The sequence below is a fragment of the Drosophila ananassae genome, chromosome 3L, assembly GCF_017639315.1.
Source record: "Drosophila ananassae strain 14024-0371.13 chromosome 3L, ASM1763931v2, whole genome shotgun sequence".
Taxonomy (NCBI): domain Eukaryota; kingdom Metazoa; phylum Arthropoda; class Insecta; order Diptera; family Drosophilidae; genus Drosophila; species Drosophila ananassae.
Window position 1 is genome coordinate 2,393,578 of NC_057929.1, and position 25,572 is coordinate 2,419,149.

General features: G+C 45.7%; 1 protein-coding gene across 7 annotated transcripts; it reads right to left on the reverse strand.

The window, feature by feature from the left end:
- Positions 1 to 51: 51 nt before the first annotated feature.
- On the reverse strand, positions 52 to 20,505 carry LOC6495162 (protein charlatan). Of its 7 annotated transcripts, none has more exons than XM_044715754.1 (7): positions 19,974 to 20,505; positions 6,383 to 6,729; positions 5,835 to 6,307; positions 4,762 to 5,763; positions 4,141 to 4,431; positions 3,455 to 3,802; positions 52 to 3,172 (listed from the first exon to the last, which is right to left on the reverse strand). In XM_044715754.1, exons 2-7 carry the CDS (start codon positions 6,602 to 6,604, stop codon positions 1,459 to 1,461), a joined length of 4,050 nt encoding a protein of 1,349 aa, XP_044571689.1. In that variant the 5' UTR covers positions 6,605 to 6,729; positions 19,974 to 20,505; the 3' UTR covers positions 52 to 1,458. The 7 variants fall into 7 exon arrangements, with proteins under 7 accessions (XP_044571689.1, XP_032306081.1, XP_044571688.1 ...); XM_032450190.2 differs by lacking the exon at positions 19,974 to 20,505 and adding an exon at positions 14,732 to 15,091 and having other exon boundaries at positions 3,455 to 3,793; XM_044715753.1 differs by lacking the exon at positions 19,974 to 20,505 and adding an exon at positions 14,732 to 15,091.
- Between the last annotated feature and the right edge of the window lie 5,067 nt (positions 20,506 to 25,572).

Below are 25,572 nucleotides of genomic sequence, written 5' to 3' on the forward strand. Positions count from 1 at the left end.
AATTGTACTGTTATTGATAGCCCCCAAAATCCCATTGAAAAACAATAGAAATTATATTTTAAACTAATTATATTTTATTTTGAATGTTTTGGAAATATATAATTTTAAACTAAAAACACTCACATTACAGTTATTGTAATTATACTTTTATTTTTTGCAAGTACATTGCTTAAATAAAATTTTAAAGTAATTCGGTTTTTGTTTTCTTTGTTGTTTCCTTTCTCTCATAAATGTCTTTTTTCGTCTCAAAAATTTTGTCTAAATGGCTTGTCATCCAAAAATTTACTTTACTTAAGAATTTCTCCTCGTTTACTCCTTTACGCTTTAATTTAGTTTATTTTTTTTTTTCGTGTAATAAATTTACGTTTTTTTAGTTTACCACATTTAGCAAAAACACACATTTTACACTAAAATTGTTTATACCTTTATTCATACATATATGTATATCATGTTTTCCCCGACACTTTTCAGTCAAATATTTCTTGTTCAGTGTGGCAAAAAGTTATGTAATCTAATCCTTTTCTTTTATTTTTGAGTATTTTGTATGTTATGTTGTTCTTGTGTTACGTTCGTCCTCTGTTCCTCGGCTTTCTCCTCGGCATTTCTCTTACTTTCTTTTCTTTTTTGATAAAATCATGAATACATCTACGCGTACAGTAATATAGTTGGATCCTTTTTTGTTTTTTTTAATATTTATATGTTGGTTTTTTGTTTTGTTTTTTTTCGTATTTAAAACGTTTCTGGCTAGAATGCCTTCCACCAGTTGAGGGCGTGACTGCTGCTCCGAGAGGAGTAATGATGAATAAACTAAAACTATAACTAAAACTAATATATATCCTTCGTGTTTAAAGCTTAAACGATAAGTAAGGCAAAGGGGTTCGATGAGGTTCGCATTTGCAGTTCATAAATTAATCCGTAACTAAGGGTAAGACTAAGGGCTACATGTTAAAAGATGGCAATCATTACTCGTAACTAAACGCAAGCTTTGTAAATGGCAAATTAAAGCTTTCTTTTTTTTTTGTTTTCGATGAGGTTGTGTGGGGGGGCGGGGCGGAAAGGACACATTTGATAAATGCTCATACCATCTAAATTACAAAAACCATCTAAAGTTAATTGTTCATTGAGTGAGTGAGTGAGAGTGTAAGTGCTTTTGAGATAGTTCGATCGTACAACTAAGATAATGAAATACATCTGCATGCTTCGTTTTTGAGACCAGTTGCCTGCATGAATGCTTTGTTTTAAGTATTTTTTTATGTTTTTTTTGTTTTGTTTAAGAGAAATCATATTTCAGGTACATCACAACTTAAAATTTAAAAAATTAAATGCAATTTTTTAAACGATTTTCAATTTGAATTTCAAATGCCTACTGCATTAGGCATTCCATTCCATTCCACTCCACTCCATATATGGCAAGCAAATATTTTCTAATCTTAATGCGAAAAAAACTGAACCGAAAAGTTACACGGCCATCACGGCATCGTCCTGTCTGCGAGTCCTTTTCAGCAGAGCTGCCTGCAGCTGGCTCCTTCGCTTAGTGGCGGACGTGGCCTCCCGACGATGTCGCCAGTACCGGTGCAGCGCCAGCGATCCCAGCGTGTGGTAGTTGAAGCTGATGGCGCTGCTCTTCCTCGACTGGTTGCACTTCAAGCACCCCAAGCGCTGGCGCACCATCCGGTTCAGATACTTGTCCCTCAGCATGGCCACAACCACATCCGGAGTCAGCCGGATCTTCTTTGGCTGCGCCTGCTTCCGGGAACTGCGAGCCTCCTCCGATTTCTTGCTAAAGTCCAGGGGAGCAGCCAGGTACTCCTGCTTGCTGGCCGCATCCGCCAGCAGGGGCAGCAAGGTGGCCAGCTGGTTCATGGACTTGCGGGTGGCACTCGTGTGGTTGGCGGCACTGGAGTGGTTGTGGGCCGGAGCAGCCTTCTTGGGACTCCGCCTGGGGACGGACAAGTCGAGCTGACGCTTCAGCAGCGATGTCTGTGGCGGCGATGGCTGCTGGGCCTTGGGTGCAATGGTCAGCGTGATGTCCTCCTTGTTCCGCAGATACTCGATGTACTCCTCCGTTTCGCTGAGTAGCCGACGGCGCTTCCCCGGCGACAGGTTCTCGATGGCGGCATCCAACTGCTGCTGCTGCTGGCCAGTGGTGGTGGCCGTGGGCAGTGCCGCAGCTGCCGCGGCAAGCATTAGTGGCGTCTCCGCCGCATAGTACTTGTTGATGATGTCCTTGACGTAGTTCTGGAACTGGGTGCCGATGCGATTGAGATTCTGGTACTCCATTTGGGTGAGAAACGGTGTCTGGTTGCTGCTGGTGCTGTTGCTGTTTCCCGATGCTGCGGCAGCTGCAGCAGCAGCAGCGATATCTGCTGCAACGGCTGCTGCTGCGGCGGCAGCTGCTGACTTGGATTTGTTGTTCTCCTTGTCATCCTGATGGCGATGATGGTGTATGGCATTTCTGTGCGATGACTTGTCCTTGTTGTAGTTGTAATTGTTGTTGCTATTACTATTGTTATTGTTGTTGTTGTTGTTTAGTTTGTACGCGGGAGACGATTTAATAAGCTGCAATCGCTGCTGTTGCTGCTGCTGTTGTTGCTGTTGCTGTTGCTGATGTGGCTGATGTTGCTGCTGGTTTTCCTGATCCTCGTCATTGGGATCCTCGACCTTGATCTTACGCTTGCTGGCCAGCAGCTCGATGGCCGTCTGCTCGTAGCTGGCCGCCTCCAGAAATGCCGTCGCCATCATCGCTTTGGTGGGCATCATCTGCTCCTTGGCCGCATCCTCCATCTTCTCCAGCTTGACGGCATGACGCGACGACAGCTTCAGTGGTGATGTGGAGCTCATGTTGAACTCATCACCAGAGAAGCTCGATGACGAGGCGGACGATGGTGTATTCTCGTCATCCTCGCCGGTGGAATGTTGTCGCGCTCGCATACCGTACTTTTGACGCTGGGAGCCAGATACTGAACCGGAGGATCCGGTCGTCGGGCCACCCATGCTGCTCAGGCTGTAGAGCAGGGCAGCAGCCTCTCGTGTCGTCCATTGCGAAGGCAGTTTATTGTTAAACAGGAGTTGATGATTGGCTGGTATTTTCAACTCGTGCACGCCTCCCGCCTTATGAAAATCCTGAGCGACCGAAGCGGTGTTGCGACTGATGGCGTCCATTTTCAGCAGACTGTAAGGATAATAAGGATTCCATTAATAAGGATTCAATTCAGACATTAAACACTAATAAACTTTAAACTTAGGGGAATCATAAAATACGAAAAAAATCAATACAACAGCCAAAAAAAAAGGAGTAATGATGGGACAACAAGGACACTACAATCCTTACTGATTCATGAAACAAAAGTGTAAAAAATGTCCTTAAAAAAATAACAAAACTCAATGGGAACCAAGGAATGCAAACACAAACAACAAAAGCGCAATGGTTTTTTGGGGATATAGTATGTAATACCGCGCATAGTCCTCCGGATCGCTGCCCTCGGCCTCGAGGTACTGAAATAGTCGCTCCGAGCCGCGTTTCTGTGTGGCGGCATTCGGCAATCCGCCGGTTAGCAGGTCATGTGGCGGTATCAACGACCCATTGGCGCTCAGCCGCCAACCGACCATCGACGAGGGATTCACAATGATCTCCTGGAGTGGTCCGCCGCCGGATATATTGCCGCTAATGCCCCCGCCACCGCCACCGCCTCCGCCGCCGCCGCCGCTGCCAGTCACGCCCTCATTGGTGGTTGTGGTGTAGATGGTAACAGCACCACCGGCGCCGCCTCCATTTGTATTCCCCACATTGCCACTGGAGGTGCTAAGCGAAATGGCAAATGGCGATGGATGATGATGATGATGATGGAGGTCGGAGTTGGAGATGAAGATGATGGTCATGATTGGGATGTCGATGGTTGGTGGTGGTGTGTTCGTGGAGAGAACGAGAGAACGAGGGTAGTAACTAGAGTTAGGAACGTTGTGCGCGCTCGTTTTGGATTTTGGGGGAAAATTTGTTGTATTTGTGTTGGTGTTTTGGTTTTTGGTTTTTTTTTTCTTGGGATAGGTTTTTTTAATTTAATTTTTTTGTTTTTAATATATACTTTTTTTTAAATTTGAATTTTTTTTTTTTGGGGGGGCAGGGCGGTCTGAGAATGTTACCCAAAAGCGTTGCCGGCATAGGTGTTCAGCTGGTTGTTGGCCACCAGGCTGTTGCCGATGGTTCGCAGCACATTGAGATTCTGGCTATGGCTATGGCTATGGCTGTGGCTGTGGCTGTGACTGTGACCGTGGCCATGGCCGCCGGAATTGGCGTTAATGCCACCGCCACCGCCGGCGACCGTGCCATTGCCATTGCCATTGCCGCTGCTATTGCCGCTACTGGTGCTGCTGCCGCCGCCGCCGCCGCTCGTGTTGCCATTACCGCTCCGCGCCGGCCGGTTATCGTGCGGACTGATCATGGGATCAGGTTTTGACAGGAAGGATCAGAGAATTATAATGGATAACGTCCGGGGGAAGAGAGTGGGAAGAGAGAAGAGCGAAGCGGGCGAAAGAGAGTTCAAAAGCTGTTTAGAGTTTTTCATCATTCCCATCATGTCGCAGGAGGAGGGGGGGAAAAGGATAATCCTCGGCCGAAGCCACCGAGGCACTCCATAGCCCTTGCAGATACAGTGGTTCAAGATTAAGATACATTCTCGGAGGAATATCGGACATCTTCCTGTCCTGGCAGCCACTGTATCTGCAAGAGTACAACTCCTTTCAAGAAGACCCATGAATACTTACTGCACATCGCTCATGTGAGCCTGGAACTCCTCCTGGGTGTCCGCCAGATAGGAGCACTTGCTGCAGGCCCGCTTGTTGTGCACCTTGAGGACGTGGGTGGCCAGGCGCTCGGAGCGCGCCGCCTTGTAGTCGCAGAGCAGGCAGACGAAGGGCTTTGTGTGCGTGTTGAGGTGCCGCTTGAGACCCCACTTGTCCGCTCCGGACCACGGGCAGTAGCAGCAGGTGAAGCGCTTCTCCCGCTTCGGCTTCAACAGGCCGGAGTTGCCGCCGCCATTGCCGTTGGCATGACTCCCGCTGCTACCCGAACTGGAGCTGGCCACGGGCTGTTGCATGACGTGGAGGGGCAGGACTCCGCCACCGCCATCGTCCAGCTTCTCCTGCTTGAGCTGGGCCAGCGGCATGTCGGTCGCCGAGGCCACCGCCTCGATGGTCTCCGCGATGCTCAGGCTGGACGAGGTGGGATGCCGTTGCGCCTCCAAGAAGGCATTATCGATGTTGACGCCGCTGGCATTAATGGTCACATTGCCGCGACCGCCGGAGTGGTGGGATCCGCCGCCGGATGAGCCGCTGCCCGAGGAGCCACTGCCGGCCGACACATGCCGTCGCGTCTTGTTGATGTCGTACTGGAGCTCCCGATGCATCCGCAGGAAGTGCTTCTTGACGTGATCGGCGCGATTGAATTGCTTGAGGCAGGCGTAGCACTGGAATGGCTTCTCGTCCTTGTGGATGTTCTCGTGCCGGGTGTACAGATCCCGGCGGTCCGTCGAATACGGACAGTGGGTGCAGGCGTACCGCTTCTGGATGTGCACTCCATTGGCGGTTGCGGCAGCTGCTTGGGCCTGGGCCTTCTTCCGTCCTCCTCCTCCGGAGGAGCTGGTGCTGCCGCCGCTGCTGTTGCTGGGCGCTGAGGTGGGTGTGGACTGGGCCAGGTTCTGGGCCGCATTGGCCGATGTCGAGGGGCTGGCGTAGATCAACTCGGCCGCATGCTCCTGACGGTGTTTTCTGCGAAAGAGAGAGATTCCCATACCAAGTTAGCATGAAGGATTGGATTTGGATTAGATAGAGACACCTACTTGGACTTGGGTGTGCTCTGATGCGGCTGTTGCTGCTGCTGCTGTTGCTGGCTGACATGGGCATAGCTCTGCAGCTTCCCGCCCGATGTCCACTGGACGAGCTGTGGCTCAGCGGCTGCAGCCGCCACCAGACCCGATCCGTCCTGGGCCCAGCGCTGCTGCTGCTCGCCGGCCTTCAGCAGACCCGCCTGACCAGCGGCGAAGCCGTTCTGCATCAGGGCCGCCAGCCCGAAGGCTGTGCTCAAGTGGTCTTCCGACTTGAAGCCTCCAACTGCCGCAACACTGGGTGCCGGGACCACAGCAGATCCACCGCTTGCCGTCACCACCACCGAGTTACCCGACTCTCCTTGCTGTTGCTGTTGTTGTTGCTGAATTACATTCGCTTGGGTGGTGGCCACGTTACCGGTGCCTCCACCAGCTGCTGCACTAGATTCGTATTCAATGCTGGGCGCTGCCGAGCGATCCAGTTGTTGCTATTTTCCATGAAATCAGAAGGTTAATTAACATTTTTTGTTTTCTTGCAACAAATGGTTGCAACAAACACTTACCAGGTTCGTGAAGGAGCGCTGCTCGCCCTCGGGCACCGCTGTCGGCCCGCTGGTGGCCACCTGAGCCACCGGCGTGCCGAGCGTATGCAAACCGTTACCGGTCTCCTCGCCGTACAATTTTCGTGTGATTTCCTTGAACATATCTTCGTATGTGGCCTCCACATTAGAGGTCTGTCCGCTCGCTGCTGGATGGCCGCCGGATGTCGGTATTAGTGTGGCCATTGCAGTCGCTTTTGCTCGTTTTTGCCGTTGCCGTCGGCCTTGGCTAGAGGGCGCGATGCACTGGCTGCTATCGGGGGGCCGCGACTGCTGCACTTGCTGTTCCCTTCACGTACACTCGCCGAGAACTAGAGATACAAATAAAATAATAATTATTAATTAATTATTATAATTTTTATTTAAAATTAAAATTAATATAAATCTTAGTAGTATTTAGAGAGAGATATAGTTAGTGTCCCTAAGATAGACCCACATCCGGTATAAAAAAAACCCAACTTCTGGGAACGACTGCTGACACATCGAAGTCATCTCGAAGATGGTGATGGGAGGCAGGGAAGGGGAGGAACTGCTGGGAGGGGGGCTGGCACTGGACTGCCTTGGGTCGCTTGCGTGGGGGGTTTTGGGATTGGGCTTCGGGCTTCGACTTGGACTGGGGCTTGGGTTTCTGCTTCGGTTTGACGTCGTCGCAGCATCGCTGAGTCAGCGGAGCCAGCTTGGAGCGGGCTTTTTGTTTACGAATCTCTGCCTGATGGACCTCCGCCGCAGAATGTCAGGTCACAAAAGTGTCAAAATCAATTTCATTCACAATCATCTTCCCATAAACTATTACTTTTTAATCAAATTGATATATATATTCAAAAAATTTATAAAAATAAGAGAGCTAGAAGAAATATTTATTTAATTTGAAACATTTGTCGCCTGCACCCGTTTTTTTTCTTGTTTTTTTCTCAAGACACTCTTACACACACTCTACTATACCTTTTTTGGGGCCCCGTCCCGGCTGCATATTTTAATAAATTTAACCACCTTGACGTGCCCAACTGACGAACCAACCCAAAAACCCAATGAGCGTCTTCCACCTGGTGGGTTGGACAACATCATCAGCCCAGCATCTCAAAGGAAAAAAAAACAAAAAAAATAAGAAAAATGGCTAGAATGGCGGCACTTTTGTTCTTCGGTGGGTGGCTCTACTCTCTCTCCTACACTGAGAGAAATTACAAAGATCAAAGGCCACACTTAGGCCACATGTTGCTGCGCCTTGTTTTTTATTTTTTTGGGAAGATGTGGCGACAAAATCTTGGTCTTTGTGGTTGCCTGCTGGGCCCTGGGCACGTTCTATGGCCCAGCGCCAACGGCTGCGCCCACCCACCGCCAATAGCCACCACCCACCCACACCCACACACCCACAACCGTTCCCCAGGTCCCGAGATCCATTCCGATCACAGCCTGTCCCTGTTTCTTCTCTCGCCTCTCTTTTGAGTTCATATTTCGTATCTGAGTTTTGCATATTTGATTTTTATGCTTCGTGTGCTTTTTACGAAGTGGTGCGGTGGGGTGGGGTGGGGTGTTGCTGCCACCATGGGGGCGTTTGTTGTTCGTGGTGGAAGGAGAGGAGGAGGGGATGGAGGAGAGGAGAGGTTGGGAGGCCTGAAGTTTGGCATCCGGGGTAAGGGGACTTGCCCTGATCTGTTGGCTGACTTGCGGGCTTGCTGGCCTCACTCACTCGGTTCTCTGCGTGTGGTTTTTCAAGCCAAGGGCATTCGGAGTAGTGGTTGTTGCCGCCGCGGCCGCTGCTGCTTGACTTTGGCCACGCTCTCAAGATCATGCCGCACCATAACCTCCATTCCGTCGGAGCTCGTTTCTCGAGACTCGAAAGAAGGAAAGTGCAAGTGTGGGGATGGAAACCAGTTCTCTGCTACCAAAAAAAGTGACTTAGTAGCAGGGTCAGGAGTAGGGACTATCTTTAGACACATTTTTAGTTAGATAATCTATCTGTAAGTTAGTTGGGGCCCTAAGCTGTTGTCTCTGGAACCGCTCCCAAGACATCTACGCCCCACTCGCACCACCACTGCCGCCCCCTGATTTTTGATAAGCGTCCGCCAAGGGGTCAACTATAGTGGGCGAGACAAACAACAAAAAAAAAACACAAAAAAAAAAACACAGAAAACGGAAAAAGTGTCGTGCGTTGCCAACAGCAACAAAAACAACGACAAACATCGCGCGTGTGGGTGCTGGGCCTCCCCCTTTTGTGCTGCCGCCGTCGCAGCAGCAACACCACCATCACCACCACCACCACCGCCTGCAACAACAACATCCGCTTTGCTAATAACAGACAGAAAAAAAAAATAAAATAAAAACAACAAACGGGAGTGGGCTGAAAATGGGCGCGCAAGCAGCGACAGCAACAAAAATCAATTTACAACAACAACAATAAAAACAACAACAAGAAGGAGAGGCCCCCACCACGCGCACATCAGAACAGCGATCGGTCGACGGCAGCTGCGACGCCGACGTCGAATGTGGTGGGTGTGCAAACACAGACGCCAACTTTGGGGAGTTGTGAGAGCGGGAAAGGAGAGCGAAACCGGTTGGGCAGCTGAAAAATGCCGGTTGGGGGAATTTTCGCTGTTCGACTTTGCCGACCGACTCTCACGTAATAAGTGAGAGCGTGCTCGATCTCTCTCTCTCTCTCTGTGGGTCTACCCCCCAATTTGGATACTTCCCCCCTTCTTTATGTACCCCTCAAGCTGTCGGCAGATGTCGCTTTTTTTGCAGATGCCGGGCCACTCTTAACGGTAAACGCATTATTATTGACTCTCCCCATTTATGGGGATGTGGTGGTGGTGGAGGTGGGGATAGTGGTGGGGTGTTTTTATTAGCTCTTACTCTTATGTACCTTTTTTTTTTGGACTTTTTGGGTTTTTTTTTGCAATAATTATCGAAACCCTCAGATGATCAAAAGTTATAGCCTCTATTCGAGGGCGGTCATCAGAGAGCCAATTACAAAACCTACAGTGGGTAGTGGCTAAGATGTACCACATACTTAGAGGGGGGGTTTAGACTTAGTTTCAAGAATAAAAATCAAGTTGGGTTTAAAATTAATAATGAGTTTCAAGTCTTAGAAAAATCTATTTTTTTAAGTCTAAGTAACTTTGTTTTTTTTTCAAAAAGGGTGGACCTTATTTAAAATAAAGATCTAGTCTTCAAAGAAAGTTTAAATTTTAAGAAAAAATAGTAGTACCATAGGACCTAAGCCTTATAGACACACACTCTTTTTTTTTAACACCCGTACCGTACCCGTGGGTTGGGCCAAGCGATCTGGCAATCTGGCGACCTGGCAGCTCAGGGTGAGCCACAACATTTACTTGTTGTTCGCCGTTGTTGTTGTTGTTGTTGGTGGTGCGGTGAAAGGCCACAGCAGCGACCGCAGAAGAGGGCGTGTAGCGGGCGGTGGGGTATACGAGATGGGGGCGGAGTACCAGCAGCCCGTAGAGTAGGAAACAACAACAACAACGACATCAGCGGACGCAACCACCAGGCACCACCGGGCCAGCCTAATGACATGTTAACGCCGCAGACTGCTCCCCCACCCGCTTCCCCAGGCCCAGGCCAGCACGCAGTTATTAAAAAACGCTTTGGCGGATGACGCACAGTGGGATAGTTTGAATGCCAGGTGTGGTGTGTGGCAAGAGGAAGTGGAATGGCATTAAAGTGCAAAGTGCAAGTTTGCTTTTTAAAGAAAATGTAAGATTTTCTCTCTTATGCCAAATTCTTGAGTCTTAAAAGTGAATCCCCACCCACAGTGGTCATAGTGGGTGGGCCACCTCCACTCCAACATCCCACTGACCGCAGCTGTCAAAATGATCCAATCGAGTCAGCCAGCGGACTAAAAACCAAATAAAATCGAAGACTTTATATGCGACTCGAATTAACACCAACTGGTGGCTGCTGGCTAGGGGGCTGGGGGCTAGGGGGCTAGTGGCCAAGAGTCTTTCAGCTTCGACGCCCACTGTTGTCGTTGCGACGCAGGCGCAGCTGTAAGAGGGGGGCTGGGGGTGGTAGTGGGAGTGGGAGTGGGGCTAGTGATGAGGCGAGGTGAGCTCAGCGAGTGAGTGTGTGTGTGTGTGTGGGTGGCAGCTGTTGTCATCATCGATGGGGGGATTGCAGTTGTTGGCCAAAATGTTGCGTGGGTCATTGTTTCTTAGTTAAGAGTTAAGTTTTTGTTTAAAAATAATTTTAAAAAATATAATACAAAATAAAATAAAATATTGTTTAGTACTATTATTTAATTATTAAAAAATAGTTCCTATTTCCTGTTACTTTTAAACCTGCAAGCATCCTGAGACCTTTCCCACAACCCATCTGCCGCCACATCCTTGAGGCTTTCGTGCCTCCTTTTCCTACCTCCTGGCAGTCTCCCCTTCTCCTGGCATCCCTCCTTCCGAACAAAGGACAGCACTTTCAGCGACATGTATATGGGCGGCAGGTGGTACCTTTTTGTGGCCAGCCATGATGCGACGGCAGCTGCTGCTGCTGCTGCTTCTGTTACTTCTTTTTTCTTTTATTTTCTTTACTTTTTTGGCGTCTGTCTTCTTCTCTTTAAGCTTGTTTTTATTATTTCAGTTTTGTTGTTGTTGCTTTTTTGGCCAGCAGACAACAAAAGCAAATTGCTTTGGGCCAAGAGTAGTAGTCTCCGGAGAGCTGGTTTCATTTTTTGGGTGGTTCGTTCGGCTGAAGGTGGGCGGCGTTGGAAGACTCTTCAAGGGCAGGTCCGAACTTCGACTTTAGCTTTTGGCTATGATTGCCCACTTGCCACTGCCTCTTGTCCCCTCTCCTCTTCTTTTATGGCGGCAGCTGTGGCAGGTGCGCGCCCTCATAAAATGGCCAACCAACCAACCATCCAAGAAACAAAAATGCAGGCTGGTCAGGAGCAGGATCAGAAGCAGGAGCTGGAGGAGGAGGAGGAGGAGAAGACGTTGCACATGTTCGTCTGGCCTGCAAGTCCTGTTTCTTGAGTCCTTCGTCCGAGTGTCAGTTGCACCCTCCCAGTCCCAGCTCTCTTTTCCTGTGAAATCTTTGCTTGCCACATGCAACATGTGCTGTCCGATCATCCATGGGGTAGCAATTTGTGCCATGTTCGTTTTCATTTTAGGGGTGGTTTCTTTCCAATTCTTCTTGAGCTGATTCTTCTTCCCTATCCCTGCCTACAATCCATGCCGACCTGCAACCTGCAACCTGCTGCCCAGAACCAGAACCCTGAACCCGAGATCACTTTTAGGGTTGCCCCCGATGGGCTGCAGGTTGCAGCTGCCATTTTAACACGCCAGTGGTTGGGGTGGTTCACAGTGGTGGTGGTGGTGGTGGTGGTGGGGTGGGGGGTGCTTAAGTGCTGATCCTGTTGCTTGCGGACTAACGAGAGTCCTCCGGACAAGTGAGGATCCTCAGTCGAGGGGTGGGATTTTGGGAAGACCATGATAAATGGATTTGGAATTCGGGTGTGACTTTCTATTTAATTTTTATTTCTTTAGAAGAATATAGGCCATGTACTGGCCCCTCTAGGTGGAGAGATCTCCTCTTTAGTTCCCACCCATCTGCCATCTCTGGCGAAATGGCCATCGGATTGAAAGCTCAAGTCAAGCTTGGGGTTTGGGGTTTCTTCGTGTTTTGTACTTTTTGGGTTATCATATGAACAAATGGATTTCCGAGAAACCACCAACCTACACACACGCAGAAGAAGAAACTGAAGCCACCAACCATCATCATCCCATCCCATCCCATCCCATGGCCGGCCTATCCGGTATATACCCAGAGACCCCAGAGACTCAGACCCAAAACCCAAACCCAAAACCCAACCCAACCCAAAAACTGAAATCTTGACGCTGGACGCCTCTTAAAAAAAAAAAGCAACAACAACAACAAGAGGCAGAGGCAATAAGAAGAGTAGGAGGAGGAGGTGTAGAAGGAGGATGAAGTGGGAGGAGAAGGCTGCTCTGCTGGCAGAGAAGGAGGGAGGAGACAGACCCAGACCCCAGACCCCAGACCCCAGACCCATAATGAAATTTCACAACAACCTTCAAGCAGACATCGTCGCCGTCTGTCGTGCTCTTCCTCTTCTTCACCATCATTTCGTTTTTTTTCTCAGTTTTTATTTTTTTTTTTTTGTTGAATATTGAAAAACGGTCGAAACGGTTGAGGTTTTTTAGTTTTTTGTTTTTTAGGCAAATTGTAGTAGGAGGAGAGGTAGGTGGTGGTGGGATAGAATGAGCCAGCGAAACGGAGATAATGATGATCGCTGGGCACAAAAAAAACAAAAAGAGACCAAGACGGCCAAAAATCTTTTGGGCCAACAAAAGAAATATATAACAAGAGAGGACCTACACCCTCCCCTCTCCTCTTCTACCCAACCACCTCATCCCCACCCACTCTCCAAAAGAGTGGAGACAAGAGAAGAAAAGAATTGAAATCCTACGCAATGGGGTGGCTCCTGGTACGAATCCCATTCCGATTTCGATTCCGAATTCGGTTCGAACTCTCCCAACAGGCCAACAGGTAAAAAGGTGGAAACCTTGAAAGCCGCAAAACAAACAGCTGCTGCTGCTGCTGCTGGAGGTGGAGGTGGAGAGTGAAAACAGGTAAGCGATGAGCCAGGGCAGGTAAGGCCAGGTAGGGGGCGGGTGTGTAACAGGAAATTCCTATGTGATTTTCGGTGCAGATTGCCAACTGGGGTCTCTCTCTATAGACAGGGATTCTTCATGATCGAGTGATCGGTGCCGCCGTAAGCAACCCTCCGACGTCGATGTCGACCCGGGGCAGGTACTCCGCGGCAATCCCATCCCTCCCTCGCTGAGTGAGTCGCCATTTCCCCCAACCCGGCACTCCTGTCTCCTGCCACCTCCCCTAGCTGCATAAAATTGCAAAAACGGGAAGTGCGTAATTTATTTTTGCCCTTTTTTTTTTGGGGTCGCTTTTTTTTTTGTTGTTTCATGGGAACAGAGTCCACAGAAGGGGTAGGGGGAGGGGATGGAAGACAGCGTGGGTTGGGAGTTGGAAAGCGCAACAAGAAGAAGAAGAAGATGACTCAAGAGAGGGTTTTTGGAGAGTTTTGGAGACTAATTCCTCCCACTGCTTGGCCTATCAGGATGTGGGTTATGGACCAACTCCCCTCTTTTTTTCTTCAAGTGTATGCTTCTTACTCCATTGTACTTTCCCATGAAGAAGAAAAGGAACCTCCCCCTCCCTCCTGAACCGGACAACCCCTTTTTTTCTGTTTTTGGTAAGCGAGGAAACCGCAAAAGATGACTCCACAACGAAGAAGCAAATAATAGGAGGAAATAAAAAGGGGAGCCAGAGAAGAAGAAGGAGGTCTCGGGAAGATCAACAGGGTGGAGCAGTGGCCGAGTGGGCTGGGTCGATGGGTGGGTGGGCAAGGAAGGCGAATGCGAGGAGACAGAAAACCGAAGATAAAGCAGGCAAGACGGCAAGAGGCCAAAATAAGAACCTACAAGACATCAACATTTGAAACAGCGGGCGACGCGACGGTCAGTCGCCTCCCCCACCTTCACCTCCACCCCCTACTCCTCGACGGCCTTCTTGGCAATTAAAGAGCGCAACAGGGCGAAAAAGAAAGAGAGCCGGGGAGAGAGTATCTGTACGTGTGTGTGTGTGCGAGGAAAGGGAAAGGAAGAAGAGGAACGTGTGACAAAGCAGAACAAATAGGAGGGAGACCATGTGAGTAGGCGGCTCTGCTTCAGCTACTCCAAGGCAGGCAAGATTTCTCGCATCACCCACTCACTTGCGCATATGTCTATGTGTGTGTGGGTCGGCGGAGGGAAGATGATAAGCGGGAAGAAAGTAGGATAATGAGGGAGGAGGCGAAAGGAGGGGGAGGAGGACAACCACACGCAAGCTGCCAAGGATTGATGGCCCGCTGGTGGTGCTAGTGGTGCTGGTGGTGGTGGGTTTCTTTTTTTGTTGTATCCTTCTTCTTCTTCAGCGCGGGTTCTGAACCCCTTGCGGCGTCGCATTCGTCCGCTGGAATCTGGAAAGGGGGTGCCCTACCGTTTTAGTCCCACTTTTTTTTTTCGTTTTTTGGGGCGTTGGAGTGGCTGTGTTTTTTTTTTGGGTTTTGGATGTATAATTGGAAATGGGGTAACCGGTTCTGGACCTCTAGCTACCTGTGGGCCGTTTGCAGCATGGCCTTCGAATTGATTTCTCGATGGGTCGGCCGATTGTGTGGGTTAGCTTTGCTTTTCGGCCTTTTTTTTGTTAGCGTGGGGGGGATTGGTAATTAATGAGATGCACAAAGTTCCCACTGGATGGCTAGACTGGGTACTACATGCTATAGTTTACCTTTTTCTGTTACAGGATTCAGTTCGTCCCAGTTGGGCCCTTGGCCATTGCTCGAATGGGTGGATTTTGGCGAACCAGCCGGCTTTATTTTGTTTTTTTTTTTCCCCTTGAAATCAAGTCACTCTCTATTCTCACAAGTTTGCACTTTTCGAGGATCACCGCCAGCGGGGGGATGGCTTTTTAGGGATTGATAAGACAGCGTTGGCGAAATTCGCGGAAAACCACGCGTTGCAATGTTTCAAAATAAATGGCAAGAAGTTGGTAGCGAAGCGCCAAACAGACGATCCAAGCACGCAGACGAAAGAACGAACCGCACGCCACGAGAAATTCCAACAGATTGAGAGAGCCTCCGACAACAACGCCGCTCTCAGCCGGCGTCGGCTGCGTCGCAGTGTTGCCAGTTTGGCCTTTTTCCCGCCATCTCCCATGCAGCAGGTATCTCTAAGCACCCACTATCTTTTGAATTATAATTAATAGAGGATATAAAAAGTGTAGAACCCTTTTAAAGACCTGGCCCTAGCTCTAATTCAGTATTATTTTTATTATTTTTAAATAAACTATTGAGAAATTGAAATAATTTATATTTTATGATAAGAAAAATAAGCCGAATTATTCTAGAATTATCATTATTTTTTTAGTTTTTTATAAAGTAACGTATAAAATAAAAAATCAAAATTGGATCAAAGTTTAAGCAACAATATTTATAATAAACTTAAATCAAAGAAACTCTACTGGCGCTACTATTGTATTTTTTATTTGTAAAAAAATGTAAGAAAACATCTAATCTACTATTTATTCTAATATTAATTAATCCCAATATTTAACGCCTTGCTTCACATGTTGATCAGTTTAATCATTTCGCCAAATTGGCATCACTGACGTCGACTGCCGCACCAGCTGAAGCAGCAGCAGCAGCAGAAAGGCAAGGCAAGCCACCCGCTCATTCACGGTTAGTTGTTGTTTTTATACCCGGTACTCGCTGAGTGCAAGGGTATGTTAGTTTCTCGAAAATGTATCTGTGGGATAGCGATGGCGCTATCCCGTCCACATGTATCTATGAGATAGCGAATAGTGATGGACCTTAATGGTGATATATTTTCTTGATCAGTTAGAGTTTATAGATACATATCTTAGAGATACATATATATATATATTTTATTTTTAATATTTAAAAAATAATAAAGTTGAAAAAGTCTGAAAAGGGGGTGGTGGGGATATAATAAAGTCGAGAAATTCGATCAAGGCCTTCATCTATAATGGGGGCTCTGTGCCCCTCGACCGATAGGGAGTGGGAGTTGGATCGTGACTGGGGGAGAGAGGCGAGGCGAAGAGCCTTTCTGCGTAGGGTGGTTCGGTTGAGAATTTTCGGTCAGTTTTCAGGTCAGTTTGCGACGGCGCAACTTGATTTCGATGTTGGCTTGATTGTTGTTGGGTTTCGTTTTTTTTTTTATGGGCTGCTCGGGTTGGTAATGATCTTCGGGCATGTGGGTTGGTGCTGACATGGGCGCCGCCGGCGGGGTTCCACAGGCCAGGCTTGAAAGTATCTCTCAGAAAAAGACCTACAATCTACATGGTAGAATGTTTCATTTTACCAAAAAATTATCCCATAAACCAGTTCCATATCTCAGAAGGCGTAGATGTTCCAATTTGGAGGGTTATAGTCACCCCCCTTGAAGTAATCCTGTCGCCGCCCATGGGTATCTGCGTTATTGTGGCAGTGGAGGAGTTGACTACGAACTGTTGCGTTCATTAGCGGGCCGAGGCTTTTTTTGGGTTTGTTATATGGCCAGAAGGAGGGCGTGCAGTACATGGTTCAGGTAGACACATACACACTGTACATACAGTGAAGACAGCCTATGATTGATCCTTTTTTCAGATTTTTTTAGGTTTTTTTTACAGATATTTTAACCACAAGATAGATATTTTAATCAATAAGTGTGATAATATCTCTTATATTCAGTATCCACTGTACCTAAATTGGGTGGCCCAGCCCGCCAGTTTTTAGCGTGGGCTTTATTTTAGCCACATTCGATTTGGGGTTCAAGACTTGCCATTCAACCTCTGCCTCTCCGGCGGGCCTGTTCCATAAATCTCTATACTATCTCCGATCCATTCGTGGATTCGAGCATGCTAATACCCAGACCCAATGACTCATAAATGGGAAACTCCCAGTGCAGCAGGAACCGCAACAGTTACTACTATAAGTGAATGAAATTGAAAGTTATATGCCTCCAATCAATGGGGGCCTAGTGCATCATCTTGGTCGCCGACAACAAGTTGGCGATGACGCTGATTTTGATCAAGGAACTGGTGTATATCCCCCCACGGGAGAAAACAATGATATGTTGTTGCGAAAAATGCACATGGTGCCATAAGGTGGACAAGGGGTCCAGATAGTTCGGCCACAACGACTTGAAAGTGCGCTTATTTGAATTCTAAATAGAAAACATACATATTTTGTATTAATTTTTAGATATTTAGATTTCTAACTTTATATTTTATTCTATTTTAAAAATTATTTATTTAAGAACCTCTCATTGATTCCCATATGCCCTCTCTGTAGGGTGCTGGCAAACAGGTTGGTCAGCGAAATGGAGCAGTGTGAGTTCACTGAGCACCCTACTTTGTCTTTCAAGTGGAAGTGGAAGTGCCTCAAGATGGTGGTGGAGGTGGAGATGATGGGCTCTGCGACTGAAGCTGAGGGAAGAGCCAGGAACCGGTTCGCGAGGAGCCGTCACTGCCTGGCCGACATGTGGGCCACCACCAACCATCTCGGTTCCCCTGAGATGTTCTTCTGTCATTGGGTGGACCCGTTAGTCCATCCTTGGACCGGTGCAAGTTGTGATATAACCAGGGAGCACCACAGCACCGTACTGAGCCCGTCCAATTACACCAGCACATGGCTTCCTTCCATTCCACAAAAAAAAAAAAAAACAAAAAGAAACCTGTTGCCCCTGAAGATCATGGCGAAGCCCTTTTTGCGTTTTTGGGAGAAAGTTCCCTCCGCCTGGGTAGGGCTTCCCACCTATGGGGCGCCCCGCCACTTTTTGAAGAGGAAATCTGCAGGGCCAAGAAGGGATCAGAAGGGGTCGAAGTGCCTTGCACTTTGTCACGTCTCATTTAACTTGGGAACCCCGGGGTGGTTGTGTTGTGCGATCGTTGGTTCCCACTGTCGGGAGCTCCCTCCCTCAAAACTATGCCTACTAGCTCTCATTCAAAATGCACATAGAAGAAAAATTTAATAATTTATAATAAATTATTAATTAAAATTAGTCACAAAACATGATTTGAGAAAGACTTGTCACATAACTCTCTAGCACTTTATGTCCCCTTTAGAAACAGTTATGATCAATGTATTAGTTTTTTTTGTCTCAGTGTAGAATCACCCCTTGATGAGTGGGTGTGGAACGGCCACGCATGCGCAATTCCCTCCAAAACTCCCAACTCCACGCCGCTTTCAGTGAGTGGGTGGGTGGACGGACGGTGTCAATGTGTGTGTGTTTTAAAGAGTGTGATGTGAGTTTGGTGTTGGGCTGGGTTGGGTACAGTCTCCATGGCATGGTTTGGGTTGCGGTCGGGTGAGTCATGGTGTTTTGGCCCCTGGGTGATATTGTGAGAGAAGTTGATTCAACAGGAAATAGTCTGTGGCTAAGAATTTGATCACTAATTTGATATATATTTCTATTTTGCCAACCAATATTGTGGTCTATTATCTTTCCAATTTGCAGGATTCCTCCTTCCAATCACTTCCTTCATTAAACTCCGGACCAAAATCAATTCCTGTCGTCAAGTAAAAAGCAATTAAACTGTCAGTCTATGTAAGATACTCGAAATACACAACTAACTTCAATATGTATATGTTTTAATATGTATCTCTAGTCCATGGAGACGGCATCAAACAAATGGTTTGGGAGCCGGTACACCCAACTCTGCCACAAAATATTATATGTATATATAACTCATTTATATACGTATTCGAGGCATAATCCCTAGCAAATGCAATTCGAGTGCATACAAATTGCATTTTCTATATAATAAAATATATATAAATGGATAAAATATGTGCGTGTGGTTATATTTTTATATGTGGCTCTTGAATGCAGTTATTTGCATTTTCCACCCACAAAATTTTCATATATGTATGTGTGTATGTGTGTGAGTAGCCTGACAACCAAAAACAACACATTTTTAGTTTCCATTTGACTCCATACCGCACAAACGGAATTCATCAAAGGCAAAATAATCAAATACAAATTATATAATGCACATATATCCCCAACACACACTCATACACACACACATGATGCACATACAAACATGTCGCATATGTTGCATAAAAACCGAAACCCAAAAAACCATATGCAAAAACCGCCCAACACCCCCCCTGAAATCGTAATTGCATTGGAGGAGAGAGAACCAAAAATTTCACAGAGAGAAAGCGCAAGCCTGTGCCGTTATTTCCCTTTTCGAGAGAGAGTGAGAAATAGATAGAGAGAGAGAGCGAGCGAGCGGAAGTTGAACTCTCGAAAGTGCAGCACAATTCCTTTGCACTTTTTTGAAGCGGGGGTGGGTGTGTGGGTTTTTGTGTGTGGCATGGCATTTGGGGGGTGTGGGTGAGGGGGAATATAACAAAAATTGTTATAGACACAAAATTTATGATGTGCTCCGGCTGTGTGAAAAACAACCACCCACCCCCAAAAAGGGGGAGGCTCAAAAATGTGTGGGTGGCTTGTAGTTTTCAAATGCCAAAACAGTTGAGCTATTGTTGGCTGCCGAAGAGAGAGAGATAGAGAGCAATATCCTAAAGAGAGGGAGAGAGTGTGCCAGGGGGTGGGTTGTGCATTGTTTGGGGGTTGCTATACAGTTATACCGTTGCATAGAGCGCCTGCTCCACACACCAATACCACAACGATGCTTCATGTTTTCAAAGTATTGATGATGGAAAAATAGAAGTTGGCGCTTTTTAGTTGGGGGTTGTTGGCGCTAGTTGTTGTTTTTGCACAGTGTATTTGTTTTTGTGTGTGTGTCAGTGTGTGTGGGGTGTTTCTCTGGAAAAAGTGCATACCGAAAAATGTACGCACACGCACACACACACACACAAACTCAACGCATTGCGGAAAAATCAATAAATCACTCAACTGGGAAAATATATTTTAATTGCTTGGAAAATCAATTAGTTTTTTTATATCTCTGGTTTATCGAAGATTTTGCAATTTTATTCACATTTTTTCTAAAGACTTACCAACATGTTCGCAGAAATTTTTGCGGCCAGCCCCGGAGTATGCAACACTTTTTGGCCTCTTTTGTAAGGGCACCGAACTGCACACTATTGTTAAATTCGATAGCTCGGTTTTCGTTTCCGTTTCCGCTTTATAACTATTCGAACTCACTGCCGTTTAGTTGCTAATGCACTTTTTGCGATTTTGCGGATTTGAACCGCTTTCCTTCACAACTAACCTCATCAACACTCACACACCGAATGAGATTTTGTGACTGAATGAATTGCCGCGGAGGAGCGGATCCTACGGCTATGAATCCTACGGCCACCACCCCTTCGACATCGGCGGGTGGTTAGATGTGTGGGTGGGTGGGGGTGCGGGGGGTTTTTATTTGAAACTCCTCACCCCCCTTTGGTGTCGAGCGTTGTAATACTGTGTAGTTTTGTTATTGCGCTGCGATGCGTTGTTTAGTTTGCTGTTGTTGTCGCACCGATTGCCTGTCGCGTAATAATAATACCGCTGCGACGTTGTGCAATTGTTGGAAAAGCTTCCTGTCTGCACCGCTCTTCCTCTTCCTCGTTCTCGGCCCCGCTTCTCTGATTTTCCTCCTTTACAAAAAGCGCGCGCATTCCACAACGCTCCCACGCATAACAGTGGCTTTCTCTCTAGTCTTTCTCTTCCTGGATTTTGGGCTCTCCGGCTAGTTGACTCATCCCCTGGCGGCCATGTTTATTTACAAAAAGTTTAACGGTATTTATGCGCTACAGCAAGGTCCATATGACTTTTTAGAATACGAATAATTTGAAATTTTTTTTGAAAAATACATCTGGAAATGGAATCATTTTGTATTCAAAAGAAGTAATTCATCACTTTAAAAACTTCATGAAATATACACAAAAATATCCAAATTTATTTAAATATTTGATATTGATTAACAAAAATGACAATTTTATTTAAAAATATTTTTAAAACATAAAATTAGCTTATCCTAAGAATATACTTTGTATATCTTTACTAAATATTTCTTTTAGCAGAAGGTTTTCAAACGACATTCCAATAATTAAAGATTAAGGATCCATTTTTAATTAGGGAAATATATTTTTCAATATTTCAATATTTTATTATATATTTATCTCATTTCTATATTAATTAATTTTTGTCAAAATTATTTTAGTTTGTTTTGGCAGAAGTGTGTTTTCTTTCCTAGCGCCACCTTCTGTGTAAATTAGGAATCAGATTTCTTCAGCCAAGACCACAACCACCCAGAGCCCCACAAACTCAACGTTGCAACGTTTTGAAATTAAATATAAAATTTTAATTTAAATTTCTCTTTCTTAGTTATTTTTTTAAAGGAATTCAAGTAAAAGAAATATGAAATACTGCTCTGTCAATGGAATAAATATTCGAAGCCACAAATATTCGAAGGATTCTCTGTCGAGCTACTGACATTTCATATATACTGTCCACCTATCCGTGTCCACGTTCATGTTCCGATTTTTCAATTATTTCTCTTTTTTACAGTTCCTTGAGTTGTGTTCCCGTTTTTCAGTTTTTTTTTGTTTGGTGGCACCCAAGTTTTTAATCAAATTGCACATGTGACCACATAGTCAACCATAACCCACACCACAAACCCTCAAACTCCTTTGCTAACCTAATTTTCCAGTTGCCTTTACAGCTGCATACACTCACAAATAGGGAAACTCACACACACACTAGCATACAATTTTCGTCCTTTTTGGAGAATTTTCTGCAACGTCAACTGTCTCAAAAAGTTTTTAATCAACGTCACCAACAACAAGAACGGTACTTTCTTTTTTTTCCTACTTAACAGTTTAATTTTTATTTTCTGCCATTTTTTAGTTTATTTTTTTTTAGTTTTCCGGAGATGGCCTCGATTTTTGTGGGTATTTGGGAGCGATGCTGCCGCATTTTCACCGCAACTCAAATTCAATGCAATTAAAAAAAAAGTCATAATGGAAGAGCTGAGACGGTTTCCCCCTCAGTAATTTGTCTCCAGCTGGGAAAATTAAAAGGTACATGAAAATAAAACTGTGGCACTTTTGATTCTTCTCCTCTTGCTTTGTTATTGTTGCGAAAATTATGTTTTTTTTTTTTTGTTTTTTTGTATCCAACATTTGACGGCAAGCGGTCGTTTTGGTTTATGCATTTAATTAAAAACGAATGGGAAGACCCAAAGCCAAAGCCAACACCAAAGCCACAATGAAAACGCAATGAAAACGAATAAATATGAAAGGACTGACGGAGGCAGGAACAAGTGCAGATTCAGATACGGATACAACTGCAGAAATAGAGATAGACGTAGTCTAGGGCAGACAGAGAGGCATTATTCGGACTAAAGCTGATGCTACTTTGGCTAAAATATGCAAACAAGAAACGGAAAAACTTATTTAGACGCCGCACCAGACAACAACAATACACCATATACACACAAAAGTTGTTAAAGAGCCACAGAAGCCAACGGAAAAAAGCAAATTGTTTCTTTGGCTGCTTATGAAAATGGCGTCACACACAGATACTCTCGCACGCATACAATGCCACATGTGCATTTTGCACTGTGTGTGAGTGTGTGTGTGCCTTTGTGAAACTCCCACGCCCCTTCGTGTGTATTTGTGTGTGAGAATTGGCCGTCTTTGTTAGTTTTTTTAAACCAAACGCATCACAATGGCAGCCCGGGCGCTTTATTCATCCAAACGGCAAAAACAAAAAATGGTTTCAATTAATGGGATAATAAATAAAAGCACGGATGACCGATATTGTATTTCAGTCTCTCGGCTCGAAATAATGCCCATAATTTACATATTAATCTTGAATTGGACAGTACTTTTTCTGTAAAGCAGCAATTGATGCTGTTTTGCCTACATTTAAATGGGAATAATAACTCTTGAAGAAAAATTAATAGCAATTCTTGCGATTTATGCTGTAAAGGGAAATAAGCCTGCAAAATGTGAAAATCTAAAATTGTTCTCAGATTATGGTGCAGAGTGATGAAGAATCGATCCAGGTATTCCGCTCAAGAATCGGATCAAAATTGAAGAAGATATAGCCATTGCTGTGAGCCAAATGGCCACCCCCATGCGTTTACAACATTTTGAAGGGGATCGCCCAGAAAATTTTGGAAAAAAAATTGAAAAAATATTTGTTCTCAGATTTGATGCAGAATGATGGAGAATCGATCCACAAATTGATCAAGGTACTTCGCTCAAGAATCGGATGGAAATTGGCCAAGATATAGCCATCGCTGTGAGCCGAATTGCAATCCCCATGCGTTTTCAACATTTTAAAGGGGATCACCCAGAAAATTTTGAAAAAAATTGAAAAAATATTTTGTTTTTCGATTTTGATGCAGAATGGTGGAGAATCGATCCACAAACGTTAAAGGTATTCCGCTCAAGAATCGGACAGAAATTGGCCAAGATATAGCCATCGCTGTGAGCCAAATGCCCATCCCCATGCGTTCTCAACATTTTAAAAGGGATCCCCGCCGGAAAATTTTGAAAAAAATTGAAAAAATATTTTGTTTCTAGATTTTGATGCAGAATGATGGAGAATTGATCCACAAATCGATCAAGGTACTCCGCTCAAGAATCGGATGGAGATTGGTCAAGATATAACCGTCGTTGTGAGCCATATGGTTCTTCCCTACATTTTTACTGTTTTTGAAGAAGATACCTCAGAAAATCAATATGGACTCTTAATTTTTTACCCATAATCGTCTGGTAATTTAAAATTTTTGAAAAATAACGCCAGAGAGTTGTAGAGTATCCTCTTAGACATTTAATCACATATATCTACAAGGGTACTTGGGCTTCGAATCATTGTGAAACCTTTATTTTCTTTCTGATTTTCTACCTCTTTTTAAACTTCTTGCATGTGGCCAAAAGTTTTTTCCCTCTTTTGCCAGTATTTGATTGAAGCTGTTGTTGTTGCTGCTTTGGTATTACCAATGCCTGGAAAACATAAAACTACGAAACAAAACAAAAAATTCTCTCACTATTGTTTGGGGCGCGTGGGAAGCGTTTCCAGTGTTTTGTTGCGTTTGGAACAACTTTTTTATGTTGCTGTTGTGTCTTTAGTTGCTATTATTGTTGTTGTTGTGGGATGAAGCTGAATCAGCAGTAGCAGAACCTTGCCCCCCAAGAACCTCAGGCTGTTGGCCGCCCACTTTATAAGCAACCCCATTTGCAGTGGAAAGAAAATTATTAATACATAATTCATGTTTAATTGTTCACCATTTTTTGCCACTTCTTCATCTTCATCTACATTTTCATCTCTAGAGTTTTTGTTTAATTATTTGGGATGAGGGATAAGGGAAGTTGGAGGGACCATTTGGTCTAATGGCTGCCAAAGTTGATTGGAACTTTCGCTGATTGAGCTGCATTTAGTTTGCCGAGATTGCAGCGATCAATGTGCCCCATCCGTGTGCCTTGGCCTTCTCCATCCCCCCCCGATGACAGATGGGTGGAAAGCGCAGGAGATGTGGGTGGTGGGTGGTAGGTGGAAGGGGCAGGTCGCGGATAGACAGACATTTCAATTAGCTGAAAATTGTGGCAGGTGGCAGGTGGCAGGGGTAGGAGGTAGGTGGTAGATGGTGCTGGCGGGGACGGGTGGCACTTTGAGTCGGATTTTGGGGTCTTGGCTCGTTGTCAGTTACAGTTTTGCAGCCTGCGGCCAATGAAATATAGATGAACGAGTTGACGGGTTGAACGTTGCACGATTCACTGCACAAGAAATAATCGCTGGAGGAAAGCGGGGAAAGTGGGGTAGAGGCCAGCTTAAATACACTACACCTCTGTGCCACACAGGGGTGGAGGTATAGAGGTGGCACCCAAAGGGGGTTTCTCTTAATTACATTTTGAAATTAAAATAAATAAAAATAAAGTCAAGAAAATATAAAGCTTATTTAACCCATTTTAGATTCAAAACAAAAGCCTAATTAATTCGCTAATTAACTTCGATTGAAATGTCTCTTAACACCTAATTGCCCTGAGGACTTTTAACCCCTTGTAACCCCTTTTCTGTTAGCCCATGGAAACGCACACATGGAACAATATTTTCATTACCGCGCTGCGGGTACCCAAAAAAAGTTGCGGGTGGTCATGATTTTTCCCACATCCCACTCTCTCTTTCTCTTTCTATTTAGCCCACCCCCTCTCTGTCTCTGACTCTGTTTCCCTTGCAACCTCTGCATCCTGCCCCGTTCCACAACGGAAGTGCACTTCTCATTTGTTGATGGTCGAATCAGGGGGTGAAGTGCATGGAGAGCTGGTTGCTGCAGGTTGAAAGTTTCAAGTGCAACAAAAACTAGCGTCCAGTGAATTAAACTTCATGTCGACAGAGAAGTTATTGGCCCTTCTGTACCCCCTAGCCTAGCCCTACCTCCTGCCAACCTAGCCAACATAGCCCTCTCATGCCCCATTGACTTTACTCTGGCGTACCCTCATGCTACTGAAAAATATTCGGGTTTGCTTTTAGAATTATTCAGATTTTCATTTGGCTTATGTATCCACAAGAGTGTGTGTCTGCGCTGTGTGTTGGTGGATATTTTTGGTGGTTGGTTGGTTTGGTGACTGCCACTTGGAAAGATTTCTGTATTCTTGCTTC

Excerpts from the sequence above, each read along its gene's own strand:
- LOC6495162 (XM_044715754.1), bottom strand. The coding sequence starts at position 6,604 with ATGGCCACACTAATACCGACATCCGGCGGCCATCCAGCAGCGAGCGGA. Across the intron at positions 6,308-6,382 it reads AGCGCTCCTTCACGAACCTG|CAACAACTGGATCGCTCGGC; the intron begins GTAAGTGTTTGT and ends CATGGAAAATAG. Across the intron at positions 3,173-3,454 it reads GATCCGGAGGACTATGCGCG|TCTGCTGAAAATGGACGCCA; the intron begins GTATTACATACT and ends TTATCCTTACAG.